Source organism: Ostrinia nubilalis, chromosome 6, assembly GCF_963855985.1.
Source record: "Ostrinia nubilalis chromosome 6, ilOstNubi1.1, whole genome shotgun sequence".
Lineage (NCBI taxonomy): Eukaryota > Metazoa > Arthropoda > Insecta > Lepidoptera > Crambidae > Ostrinia > Ostrinia nubilalis.
Window position 1 is genome coordinate 4,559,966 of NC_087093.1, and position 14,712 is coordinate 4,574,677.

General features: G+C 34.4%; 1 protein-coding gene across 1 annotated transcript in view; it reads left to right on the top strand.

The window, feature by feature from the left end:
* Nucleotides 1-14,712, top strand: part of LOC135072789 (uncharacterized) — a 72,282-nt gene that overhangs the window by 32,578 nt on the left and 24,992 nt on the right. Inside the window, exons 6-8 of the mRNA XM_063966826.1 lie at nucleotides 1,537-1,651; nucleotides 2,094-2,320; nucleotides 11,556-11,724. Of these exons, the coding sequence (XP_063822896.1) occupies nucleotides 1,537-1,651; nucleotides 2,094-2,320; nucleotides 11,556-11,724 (511 nt within the window). The remainder of the gene's footprint in view (nucleotides 1-1,536; nucleotides 1,652-2,093; nucleotides 2,321-11,555; nucleotides 11,725-14,712) is intronic.

Here is a 14,712-nt window from a genome sequence, read left to right on the forward strand (position 1 = left end):
ATTTCATCTAATGGTACAAATCACGAAAAAATATTACATACCAGCGGCCGCCCGCGACTTCGTACGCGTGGATCCCGTTTCCCCCCCCCCCCCCCCTTCATCTATCTTACGCGGTTTAGATTTTTTCACTGACTATGGAAACCGCTGGGAAGGGGTATCTTTGTTCAACAATTACGTCGAAACTAATAGACGTAGACTAATAAATTTACATTCGTTTTGTAGAATAGCTTAAATACTAATATTAAAATGCAAATAAAACATACCTAAACGACCTGGTTTTTCTTGTGTTGGGAAATAACTGAAAAAGATGTGAAAAAAATCATGTTTATTTCTAATTAAATCCATTCTTACACCCTTAAAATGTATTAAACTTGTATCTGTTTTCTACTTCTACTAAAAGATATTTTTATTGGCTATCGAATGATATAAAATTTTTGCTTATTAATGTTAAACTACCCACGCTATCAATTGTTTTTGAAGGAAGAGGTGAAAACTTAAAATAAAAAACTTAAATCCTTGTAAATATGCGAGGAATGGGTCAAGCCCCAAATTTAAAGTATTTTCACCGATAAAATTGTCCATAGATTACGCCCTTAAAGTTTGATCACTACATGCCCGGACACACTAGAGATGGGTTATACTAGGTAAATTTGATACTAGGTGCACCTATTCCTAGTATTTATAAATACTCGATCCAAATACCTATTCCACCTAGTACGTAGTAATTTAGCATACTTGACGCGACTAGTGCGGACTAATCCACGTAATATGACTTTAAAATACAAATTTTTTTTTTAAAAGATACAACCGTAGTATGAATAATGCAATTTGAAATTCAATAATAATTCCTCCCTTCATATAATACTTCAACAGGCTTAGGACTGTCAACTTAAAAGTTGGCGTATATAAAAGATATCAATTTCATAAAAATATTTACATATTTTTTCTTATTTACATGAATATGGTTTGACTACGTTTGTGTGCGTTTGCTTCGTCGCGCTCAAATTTGTTTGGTCAGACAGAGACGGAGTGAATCTCTACGTTCGCACATAAGCTTAGCGAGAATTACTAGGTGCGCGTAATACACGACTACGGATTACGCAATAATAACCTCTATTACTTTGATGATAGGGTCGGAAATCGTGTAATTTATAAAATACTAGGTGGATCAAGTATTTAAAAAATTGGAATAGGTGCCGCCTAGTACTGTAAAATACCTAGTGTGTGGATCTGTTCTAGTAAATACGTCTCATCTCTAGGACACACTGTATATAAAAGAAAGTCGTGTTAGTTACTTCACTTATAACTCAAGAACGGCTGAACCGATTTAGCTGAAAATTGTCAGGGAGGTAGTTTAGAGCCAGGAGAAGGACATAGGATACTTTTTATCCCGTTCGAAATTAAAAAAAAGTCTGCTTATTTATTGCCATTAAGGCGGAACAAAGTTCGCCGGGTCAGCTAGTTTATTATAAGTATAGATTTCTTATACACTATACACTAATTTAAGGAGTAATTAATTAAAATTAACTTTCGTAGGTCTACATCCTAGCTGACGGCCTGTGTATCTACCACGGATCCAGCTCGAACACAGTTCCATACCTCGCGTCCGTAGGCCTACAATGTCCAAAGTACCACAATCCCGCCGACTATAGTAAGTAATAATTTATTTACACATACATTTATGCTAGCAAAGCATCTGTAAAACGGTAGAAGGGTTGGGCACTCTGAAGCCCACTATCTGACAAAAGCTCTGGGCTAGGCGCTTGATTAACCGCCGACGAGAAAGCGACTACTCTACTTCTCTATCTCACTCCCTCTCTATAATCTCCCTCAAAAAACATACAATTGATAAAAATCCCTTGTCGATAGAGTACACAATCTCTCCCTTTTTGCCATAGCGACAAGAGCTGTTAAATAAAATATTTGCTGAGCGATGCTTGCTTGGCGGTCGCAACTATTGCCAAGAAAATTGTACTCTATTTTAGTGCGAATTGTTTTTTCCTGCTTGTCCGTAGACTAACAAGTATCTTATTCTAATTAATTTAATTAAAATTATTTAAGCGTAAGTTCTTATATGTCAAACGTTATCCCAGTTTTAGAAATCGCGAATGGCGAATACGGCAAGTTCAACGAGTTCCTAGCTGAAAAGTGTACGAGTCAGGATTGGGGGGCGAAAGTGGCGCCACCGGAGCCGCTTCCTAATGGCAAAGTGGATTCCTTCCACTGCGGCAAGATATCCATAGTGGTCAACCCTCCTCACGAGCTTTACAAATTCGGAATCCTGTTTCGACGGTGTCTTATACAGCAGTATAGGGATTGGGTGAGTTTTCTTTTCTACTAAGTTAATCTTTTCTTAAGAGCGTTGTCACATTTTTCATGCAGAAATCGAGAATTTGGCAGATTTCGAAATGATTTTAGTCATATAATTTATTGTTATAGCTTCTTTTGACTTATATCATCGTAATTATCATACGTTTTTACGGAATGTCTATTGACAAAATCTCGTTCAAATTGGATTTTTGCCTACGAAAACAGCGAATTTCGAAAGCCTGATTTCCAGGTAACTCGCGAAGGCACAACTTTGAACTAATATTACAACAAATTTATTTCTAAGTAAGAAGATAGAATGTATTCATTAGAATAAGCATACCCTGAAGAAGAAAGTGTATTGAGAAAATTTTGATGTTTAATTCATTAAAATACATTTTTATCATGTCTAAGATAGTCAAAATTCGAGAAAATTACTGCAAGAAAACAGGTCACATCTCATAATCTAAAAGTCATTTGGCAACATAAACTACTTTATACTTAAGAAGAAACATAGTACTATTATTGTGTGAAAAAGAAAAAATATCTATCTTCAATCTCCAAATGAAAAATTAATTTGAAAATACTATAAAATCGGGTGCATCAAATGGCATAAATCAGTCGTGCTTTGGCACTCGTAGACGCCGGGTCTATGTCAGTTGACTGCCCACTGACATATCGCACCCTTAATAATATAGGGGCACAACTCAAAATTTTTGGTTTTTTACTTTTTGAACTAGAGAGGCACATTTTCGTAAGTTCTACAAGATGGCTTTCACAGAAATCGAAAACAACGATCAGATAAAAGAGTTCTACATTTTGTGCCCCTTCCATACTTTCGTCTATCTTCCCGCTAGAAGGGCTGAATCAGAGACATGCCGATATTTGTCGAATCCGGCCCCCGCGACTGTGGTCCAATTTGGAGTTGTGCCTTTGTGTGACAAACTTTTAAGTAAGTGTTAGTGAGCTAAGACTAATTAATTCCTTATATTTCTAATAACATGTTACATTTTCATTTTTATTACATTGATAAAGTCCCGTTAATCATAGAAAATTATAAAATATAACTTTAACTTTAGTTAGGCAGACCATGGATGGGTGTTTGTAGTTAAATTTACAACTCTCCTATAAAAGTAATTTGCTTCTTGGTATTAATTTTCATAGCTATTGGTTGATTAGGAGCCTATAGAATGTTTTATCGCGATGCTAAAAAATAAAGCGGTGGTTATGAAATACTTCCCGACAAATAAACTAATGATTAATAAAATAAGAGACATACCTACGTGTTAAGGCTATTAACGTTCGCTCGGGGCTCGGTTTGGCTTTTTTCTTTGTTTATTTTATGAATAAACGCACTAGTCAGCCAAAAGGTGAATTACTTTAATATGATAGTGTTATAATTTAATTTAATTATATTATTCATTAATTTATTACGGTCACATAAATTGATGCTAATTAATCACTCAGATTCTGAGGACTGAGGATACATCGAATTTATTTTAAAATTATCTTTTCACATATTAAGTTACTACAATTTTACTGATCAGCTATTAGACCTTGAAATTTTCAGTTTGTCTAAATTTAAGTTCTAAAGTGCTTTTTGTCTTAAAAAATATGAGTTCGTAATGAAATCTTGTGTTAACACCACTAAAAGTTTTTATTAATATGTGGAAAATATTGTACACAAAAGCAAAGAAAAAAGATCACGGAGTTTGTGATAACAAACCAAGCATACTTTGGGATAAAAACTGTACAAAATAATAAATATTGGGTGTCCAATATCGTCGTAAACCTTGTGTACCTAGACTCTTTGCAATACTGAAGTCAAGCAGGACGTAAAGGGCTTCTATTTGGAGGGCCAAATATATGTATTGAGCTTTCTAATCACTAAAATGATCAAAAGCAAAATGATGATGAGTACGGAAAAATTAAAAGCAGCTATCTTCGATGGACTGCAAATCCGTGCTCTTATAAAAGACTGTATTTGTAAACCATATAACACAAATTGAATCTGAAGCATGGCTAAGGTGCTTTAGTAGTAAAATATTTTTTGGGGAATGTTAGAACACCAGAATGGATATTCTTGTGTTCAAAATTGGTTGCTAAAATCCTTCAAAAATTACACACGCCAATTTAATTATTAAATTGTATTTTTTACAATAGCCATTTGAACTGATTCCCACATAATGTGGGTGATTATAGTAAGGGACAAGGAGAACGGTTCCTTCCACCAGGACAGCAGGATAGTGGAAAAAAGATACCAAGGTACTGGCTGTTGGACTTTAATAAGTGATTATCCTGAACAAATCCTTTCAGGATAATCACTTATTTCTGTTATAGAAAACCTTACAGAAAAAGTTTTTGTAGGTTTTTTCTTTATTTGATGAAAAGCATATTTTTTATAGGGTAAGAGTCCCTATCTATCTAAGTAAAAATATTTTGAATGCATAAAATTAGTATTTTCATGTCGGTTTTCTCAGAGAAATAACTAATAGTCTTTATTTTAATCTAATTCGACATATCTAATAATTTTCTAGTATTCAGCACCCTACTCTTATACTGAATTGGCTAAAAGCTACTATACCGCACAATAACTGTCCCCAATGTTATTGGGCGTAAATCAATATAAAAATCGAATAATACACTTATTTTTAAATATTAGAGAGCAATATTAGGGAATATGCCATATAAAGCAATTCAGCCTAAGGATTAGATGGGCACAAGTACAAGTAATACCCAAAATCACAACAACAGAAATAGTAAAATAAAGGCCTAACTTTGAAATATTTTTTTAAACAATTTTTTTAAATACTCATAATCAATATTTTCAAAAATGTCTTATGTCAAATTATATAACAGATACCAGTGATGAAGTATGCTTAATTTGAAAGTTGTAGCTGATAAAATAAAGATTTTAGAGCCAATTATGTAAAAAACCGCGATCCGCCGATTGGTTTTTTGGCTGTTCCCAAAAAACTGAATTTTGGAGTTGTGCCCATTCATTATTAAGGGTGCGATATATGCGTCACGCGTGATTTTTTCGTAAATTGTAGTATGATTGAGTACTTTTGATCCGCAAGAATTTTTAATTTATTTGTTTAGGTAAATCGGACTTGTAATTTCTTTCTTTTCAAACTTTTTATTATTTTACTTACAGAATATGGGTAGAATAGATAAAAGATGTTATTATGGTATCTGTTTGGTCAGGAAAAAATAAATGACTAATAAAAATTTTAACAGGGTGTCAAAACATTAGTCTATGCTATTGTGTTTCTACCAACATAAAATATACTCTTCCTTACTAATAAAAGTTGCATAGCGTCTGTATGGTCACACAACGCTTCGTCATGTTTTTCCGAAAGTTCAATTTCTGACGACTGAATGAAAGAAATTGGTGCGTAACTATTCATCTGATATTAAACGTTTAGTAATAAAGGGGTAGGTCAGGTAAATGGCAAATCCACCAGCGGTCGCTCGATGACACTTAGACAAATAGTTTTATAAAACGTCAACTAAGTTGGTTAGGTATTTGTATTGTAGATACTTATATACAAATGAACGTATAAAATGAGTTTATTTTTAAAATTATAGGTACAGGGTGGAAACGATAAGTGATTTCACTTGATTATTAATTATACAAGATATCGAGAAACTGTTTAATGTTCCTGTAATTGCTTCATGAGCTCTTTAAAACAATAACAATAAATAGGTCAAAGAATAAAGTGGATTTATGCGAAAATTCAATGTTTCCGAATTTCATACTAAATGTATGCCGCCAGCCATACCTACCATATTAGAAGTGTTAATTTTTTAAATTTAAATTTTTAATTGAGTAATATAAATAATCAAACAACAAACTCGTAAATTGCATTCTTATTTAAATTGTTTACGGAAAACATGATTTTAGGTTTAACTTGCTACAATATCATCAAGAGATACTAATTAATAAATACTAAATAAACAGATAAAGGGGACGGCATTAAGGCACTCAGAATTCTCAGAAACCATTGATTTCGTGTTTGTTTGTAACTGTATTAAATGTATGAAAGCTGGAAATATAGGTTTTTTGAATAGATTCAGTTCGTTCTTAAACATAATATTATTGATGCCGTTTGCTAGGTCTCATGAAGCACTTTTTCAGTAAGTAACCATTTGTTCGACATCTTGTATACCTACTATAAGAAATATTCGAGTGAGATCACTTATCGATTATTTTCGACATCCTTATTTGTATTAAATTTAATTAAAATACACTAAGGCTGAGATGCACCACCTAACTTTGACCCTAACTGACAATAACCGGTGTTTTATGTTAGACAGATTTTTGACGTCCAAAATTTTGATGTCAACGTTAAAGTAAGACGGTGGGTGCAACACGGCCTAACAAATGTATCGTAGACAGTACTTTTTATTTTCTTCATAAATCTTTCTTTTCTTTGTAAAGCTATCTACAAGCTTTTATTTTCTTTGACATCTGGAGTTGTAAAATCTTGCAACTTAAAATTTACTTACTTCCCGTTTTCCCATTGAGCTGAAATTTTGCATGTCTACACAGGCATGCAAAATTTCGTTTCATTTCGCACTAAATAATTTAATTTACACGTGTTTTCATGCGATGGCCAAGTCAATATATTTATGTAAAACGTTAATGATTTCCTGGACTGGACTTGGTATTACATGGATCTCACAACTTTTTACCGTAGAACAACTGAGTAATGAGACTTGGTTTTTTGACAAGTATTGTTTTTGATGGGTTTGTATTACAGAACGCATGTGTATCTAATGGGATAACTGTTTAAAAACACGATTAGATAAATTTTGCTCTATGGATAAAAATCTTAAAGTTACCTCTGTTTTTTTTTAGCTTTATACGACCGTGGTTTATAATAATAAATTCTATAAAATCACAATGATATCAGTATTTACCTCTTTGATTTCCTGAATTGTTTAGATTTACAAAAACTAAATATTTATTATTAACTTTTAGATAATAATTTGAATGGCGCTTACGATGTTTAGTTACGAGCTCTTTGATGGACACAGATATTATAGATAACGTTTAAAAAAATGGCACGCTCTGTTTCATACATTTCATTCTATTTATTTAACCTATCCATATTTATGAGCGGAAACGTCACAAAATCAGAATAAATTTTAATTTTTCCATCCCGCATCATAAAAAGTAAAAAGTCAAAAGTAAAATTTAAATAGTAAATATTTTTCATAAACAAGCTTTTGATGCTGTAAAAAGAATAAAATAAAACATAAATTCTTTCAAACCCATCAACTTATTACTTTACTCAATTTAAAGATTAAAAACTTGTCGCGGGATTTACTAGTATAAAAAATACATTAATTACGTAACTTGATTTTTCTAAAAGTCTGATCTGAGAAAAAATCAAATAGGTAAATTATACATTATTTCTTTATTATTATGTCGACGGTCCCTACGTACATTTCAGTATCTACCAGTTCCGTGATTTGCCGTTTTTGTTTGCAAAACCTTCAGAGGACCCAACAGTTACGGCTCAGTTCAAAAAACATACAGTTTTTATTCAAATTGAACCTTAAAACGTCAAAAAACAAATCCCGCAACTACAAAATTAGAACGATATCCGCAGTAAAATTGCATTAGTGGGAGTTACGAAATTTTACGTTGGACCTCACGCTTAACCCCGCGCGCCCAGCCCCGCAACTGCCACTTTCATTTGCGCAGATCGAGTGAATTGATACGTAATTTATGAAGGAAATAGGTATTATTATGGTTTCTAACCTAATTTATTTCACTCAACATTATACCAACGGCAAATTAATCAATTAACTGTAGGAATCTGGTAGTTGCGTTGTTTCACTAGGGAAAATTAAAGTTACTATTATAAGTAGGTGGCACTTACCTATTTTTACGTCGGAAAATTAAAGTATCTTCTAGCCATAACTGCCACTATAAATGTTTTACTTTGGAAAAGTTTGTTTTATGTCTATAAGCAAGTGCCAGTAACGGTGTTTTACGCTGAGAAATTGTATTTTAGCAATATCTGGTGGAGATGAAAGTGAAGACAAAACAATATAAAATATGATATACAACACGACTGAAGTATCTAGGGTCATTTATTAGACTTAACGCAACCAAGTTCTTCTCCTATGCTACTTTTTACAAGATACAAGTTTGTAAAAATATCGTAAAATTTATTTTATTTAGAGCTCGAAGGATCCGTGCCCCGTCATGGAGCGATCGTTCGAGCAACCTTAAACTTCTGCACGAGTGCGAATAAGGTTAAGTGACCCAACTTAGCTATGGCGAGGTAGTTTATCAACTACTAGACTACAGCACAGTCTAGCGAGTCTCACGTCAAACGGCCTCTCTGTCCTCCTAAGGCGGAGCTTTCACCTCGTTCTTCACGCTTCGTTAAAGCCAACGATGTAGCCCTGTAGACTTTCTGGGCCTATTAAGGTCTTAGAAGATGGGCAGCGTTACCCTTGCCTACGAGGGTGATGCCTTAGATGGGAGTCCTGTACAGAATTATGCTTTTGAGGGTGCCAGTATAGAGCTCCCGGCCTTTCTTTATAGCCTTCCGACATAGAGTTTTCGGACCTCTAAATTAGGGAAGCAGCCACGAAAAAGCAAGCTGTCTTCCATACGCACGGCGACGAATTGGTAAAAGTGCGAGCTGCCACTGGTTATATATAATTAAGGTCACCGTATTTGCACTAACTACTTGGTGCCACTGGTGATTAACAGGACCTTACTCTTAGATATTTGATCTGGCCCTTAGCTTTGACAGTGATGTGGGCGTCAGGTGAAGGTGTCAGGGATGCTTTTAAATATAATATGTGGTCCCTGGCCTGGGGCAACCATAATGACATCTGTGGCGTCCAGGCAAGCCGCCTCGCTGTTGGAAGGGAGGCTCTGAAAGTTATGAGGATATTCTTGTAATGATGAAACTATCTGCATGGCAGATGATACCTTGAAATGTCCATGCCCTTGAAAAGGGTTCCATTTAGTACCCAGTCGTATCCAATGTTCCACAAGATCGAACTCAAAAAAGACCCATGTGGATCTTCGGACTCGATGCCATGCTGTCAAACCTAGCCGGCACTATTGACAAAGAGAATTAAGCGGTTCTACAGGTACTCTTCAGTCAAAAGACCCCTTAGATAAGGAGGAATCTTAAGGTATTGAAGTGCCTCCAATATGCAACTATCTGGGAAACGAGGCGGGATGCTGTTATGTCTCGTCGAGCAGGACTATGGGCCTAGAGTGAGAGTTACGTTTAGTAGTAGCTGAACTTTGTTCCCGTGTACAATTACTTATGTGGCAGTTAATAATTTAAACAAACATATTACTCCAACGTAAAAGTCAGCAAGTACCGCTTACGTCATTTGCAATTAGAAACTTTCCGTTGTATAAGTGAGTAAATGACAAATAGTACACTTATTGTGATTATTTTTTGATAATTCTTCATGTTTTATAAAATAAACCTCATATAAAACTATTATACCAAATTTCATCAATGTACGATAAATAGAACGCGAGCTACACATGTTTAAACCTTCAAACCGCTCTCCTGTAAAATTGGCCGTTTTCAGATACGTTAATATACGTAGGGACCGTCGATGTATGATGTACTGTCTTAAAGTCCGATTTTTAATTCGACAGAATTCTGACAGCTGTCATTTTTTGACAATTCAGATGTAATAAGCCTTTTTTGCTTTGAATTATTAATAAATAATATGAAATGAAATTTCATCAAGTACAAGTTACAAGAATGAACTATTGTTTGTTTTGTGAATTCAATGTGACACTAATTATTATGTACATTTTAGAGATTAAATAGAAAAAAACGTGTTTTTAACACAGTAAAACAACATATTATCATAAATAAAAATATGTATTGATCATCAATCATCATTATCGTTATCATAATCAACTTGGATTATAAAATGGGCATCTTGTTAAATTGGTTATTTTATGAAGCTAAGATTTTATTAACAAAAGGATTTTCATAAAAAAGGTTTGTAACCCATGGATTATTGGCCAGGGAGTCCAGTAATAGAAAAATAATTTCCCATTATTTTTTGTAACTTCAAAAATATGATAATAAAAATTCAAATAACCATTTTGAAATGATCAGTACATTTTTAAGCCTTAGTTTTTCAAGTGAAACCTTAAATTTAAGAAAGGATTATTTTTGAATTTGTGAAAATGCTCTCCATTCATAATGGGAATGTTTCAATGTTGACAACACTTCTGAAATGTCAAAATTCCGTCGAATTAAAAATCAGAGTATAGGTACGATACAACTACGGATTAAGACGTTTTGTCGACGCAGCGTTGAAATTGTACAGATAAATGCAGTTTGCGCACTCACTACGCGACGTCAAGCAATAAAAACCTAAAATTCAAACGCCAACTTTTTGCTACAACGCTCTTAAAGGTTTTAAACCTTTGTTTGTCACCTGTCATCCGCTTTGCAATGGAGGGAAGTCGAACCTTTATTTCGAACTCCTCCTATGTTCTTCTGATTAATTTCGTTGCGGGTCCAATGACAGTTTAACTTTCCCCCGGGACAAACTTGACCTTCATTGGTTGGGTTTTTGTGGCGGTCAAGCTGTAGATCCTGGCTACACAGGAGTTGCAGTGGTGGGAACGAGAGGTGGGAATAGTCCCGTTTCTACTAAGTTACCAAGATCACTAAGTACATAGTATAAAACAACGTCGCTTTCCGCTGTCTGTATCTATGTACTTATTCGTAGATCTTAACGGATTTTTACACGGTTTATTTAATAGATAGAGTGATTCAAGAGGAAGGTTTATATGTATACTTAGCACCAGTGCGAAGGTGGGGCGGGTCGCTAGTATTGATAAACTATAAAAAAGTAATCAGTGTAGATAGGTTAATAAATCTATGATAGCCAACATCCCCCCGCCCCTCACAAATCTGTGTGGAGTGTAGGTTATTAGAGCTGGTTATTCTCCTACAGGAGAGACTAATGCCCGTTTTCACCATAAATCCCTAATTTTTAAGTGACCCCTATGAAAACAAAATGCCTGTTATGTGTTACCATAGGGGTCGCTCAAAAATTAGGGATTGATGGTGAAAACGGGCATGAATGACTTGATAATGATGATGAAAGATAGTCAATAGTCATTGATAAAATTATTTAGTGAATTACAAGCGTTGCATGTTAAGTTTATTTAAATTGATTTTAATAATATTCCTCTCTAACATCCTCTTATTATTTGGCAGACAGTAACTCACCTAAAAGTGTTGCTGCACATAGTGATCGGGGTGATCCTGGGGCTACTCTTCGAACAGGCCGGCAACGACGGCTCCAAGACCATCAGCAACCTCGGCTACCTCTTAGTCTCGGTGGCCTACCTCTGCTACACGTCTCTGATGCCAGCCGTACTCAAGTGTCAGTAGCAGCAGTTTAAATAAGAATATGTATATGTAAGGTTTGAACTCAGCAGGCCTTCAACTACGGCTCCAAGACCATCAGCAACCTCAGCTACCTCATAGTCTCGGTGGCCTACCTCTGCTACACGTCTCTAATGCCAGCCGTACTCAAGTGTAAGTACCTTTAGTAGACAGTGTATATGTAAGGCTGCAGCTTAGCAGGCGGCTCCTCCGGCTCCAAGACCATCAGCAACCTCGGCTACCTCATTGTGTCGATGGCCTACCTCTGCTACACGTCTCTAATGCCGACTGTTCTCAAATGTAAGCGATCACACAGGACGTCTGAACATAGGCCTTTGCGATTGGCCTGTTGGTAGCGACCTGTATCCAACGACTCGTAACCTCTATGAGGTAATTTGTCCACCTCGTGGGTGGACGTCTCACGCTGCGCTTGCCGATGCGTGGTTTCTATTCCAGAATCTTTCTGTCCCATTTGTTTTCTGACAGTTCTTCAGGCTATGCACTTTTTTGAGTCGCGTACATTAGGTTTTCAGTAGGGAATACCACCGCGTAGAATTCTAAAGACAAAAAAGCAAAAATTTTAATGATTTTATTGTTTTATTTAGCGCATATTTGTGCACGTTCCTTCCGGAACTGGTAGGTGATAATTTACTAAAGCCACTTTATTTCTTGAACCTAAAGTTAGAGGCTATCTAAGGAGGCTAGATGGCTAGGTTATCGATAAACACTGCATATCGTCAGTTGCAGGTTCACTTGGGGTAACTGACAAAATACAGTTTTTCAGTAGAGCCGTTTAAAGTTTTTTTTCGTCTTGAATCGGACATAACTTTTTTCCTATTTAACCTTTTATGGATCTGTTTTTACAGAAATGCTTAGAATTCTACGCGGTTTTAGATTAAATAAAAAGAATTATCTAATATGTCTTAGTTAAGGAAATAAATTGCAGTTATACCAATGTATTTTTGTACTTTTGACAGTTACACTAATTTTACACCATACTTTTGGAAAAAACATAGGTCAAATTGGTGTAAGTACTGCCCAAATTAAAATAATTTGATGTATTTGCTGGGTTTTGTTTACTTAGATGCTGTATAATTTATGTAAAAGTATTAAAAATAGGAGAATTCATGAAAAAAAAAATAACATTTTGTCGTTTTCTTTATTTATTTTTTTTTAAATTTATTAGAAGTAACTTTTATTTTATTCATTAAAAAATGTTAAAAAAGCCATGTAAATCAAGAAAATATGTGTATTTAATTTTTTTAAGACAGAAATATTGAAATAACTAAAGTATTACTGTGAAACTAAGTAATTTCAATATTTTTTTAAGCTTTGACTTACCAATACCGTATTTAGCTCTACGGGGCAATTTAAACTGAAAACAAAATGGATTTAATTTCCCACCTCTTTATAGCAATGTTGAATTAAGGTCATGAGTACTACAACAGTAAAAGTAACAGAGTAACAACAGGTTAATGTTAGCAACGCGCAGTGACGCCTAGTTGGCTGGATAGTTGCTCAACTTCAATATATTTTTTTTGTTGAGCTAACTTTAACTTCTTTAACTGATACTGCTGGTATAATAATAATGTAATATGCCTTAAAACTTTCTAAATTCCTATTTTATTTCATGTTATAAACCTTAGCAAATCAGTGTAATTGCAAAGTTTTGTAGCAAAATTTTTACATTATTACAGATACACCAATTCAACCTGGTAAAATAGGGATGTTTCCTGGGTCAAAAAGCAAGAGTTTTAATTAGTCCGTCAGTTAACTTATCAAAAAATACTCTACACGTATTTTTCACTTTTTCAAACTAATGAAAATTGAAAGAGATTAAGCGCGCCAAAGTTCATAAGAAGAGGCCCGTGACGTCAATGCGTGCATAAAAGTGCCGCACGTTGTGACGTCGTGCGGAACTTCAACGCACCATAACTATGTAATTATTTGTTAGATTGACAAATAAAAATATATGTGTCCAATATTTTTTTATATTAAACATGACGGACTAAAAAAATTTTTTTAAGAAAGTAGCCTATTATTACAATGTCAGTTACACCAAAAATGTGAAGGAAATCTGAAAAGTTCACACCTGAAAATGTCCGTGTAATTGTAATTTTTTTAAAGCTAGAATTTTTTTACGTATACCATTCGAAAGAGCAGAAAAAACTAAGAAAAACTGTATATTTAACTCAAAAACCATATTTTGTCAGTTACCCCAAGTGAACCTGCAACTGACGATATTTATCCCAACGTCCAGGTATGATAAATTTATTAGGTATTATTATAAAGTTCTTTGAACTGAAAATTAAAATTAAAATTAAAAAAAATCTTTTGTAAACTTTTTTCTTAACCCTTAATGCAACCGGTTTTGTTTTGCAAAATTAACTGACAAAACATAAAAGATCTTTATGGTCCATAATGAGGATCATTTCGATTTTTAGCTGTGAATGCAGATTTATAGGTCTACGAAATCCATAATATACAGTCCAAAAATTTTTGTTCTACGACAAAAATTGACAAAGTTATGGCCAAATTACTAAAAAAGTTCACTGACCGCCCGGCGCGGGACCGATGACGTCATTATATCCGATCCGAACGCTGCCGGCGTACTGCGTGGATAGAAAATTTTTTTTTCTAGCCATACTATCAGTTTTAGAGAAAAACTTCTTATGACATTTATTCATCAGAATAAAGTAAGCTATCGATAGGTAATTTTTTAAAATAGAAATTGTGAAAAATATCGCAAAAAATCCATACGCTCATACGATTCAATGGAACGCGGAGACGCGATTAGGGTCTCCGCGGTGGTATATTTGGCGATTTATGCAAATAAAGTGTTCATAAGTGTTGTTAGAGTCATATCTTCGTCCAAGTAAAGTATAAAAATGTATAAGTAGGTATTAATTTATTTACTTCTAACAATAAGTATAGCTGAGGCAGATACACTCTGCCTAGGCTACAAGACATTGCTATGAAGATCATT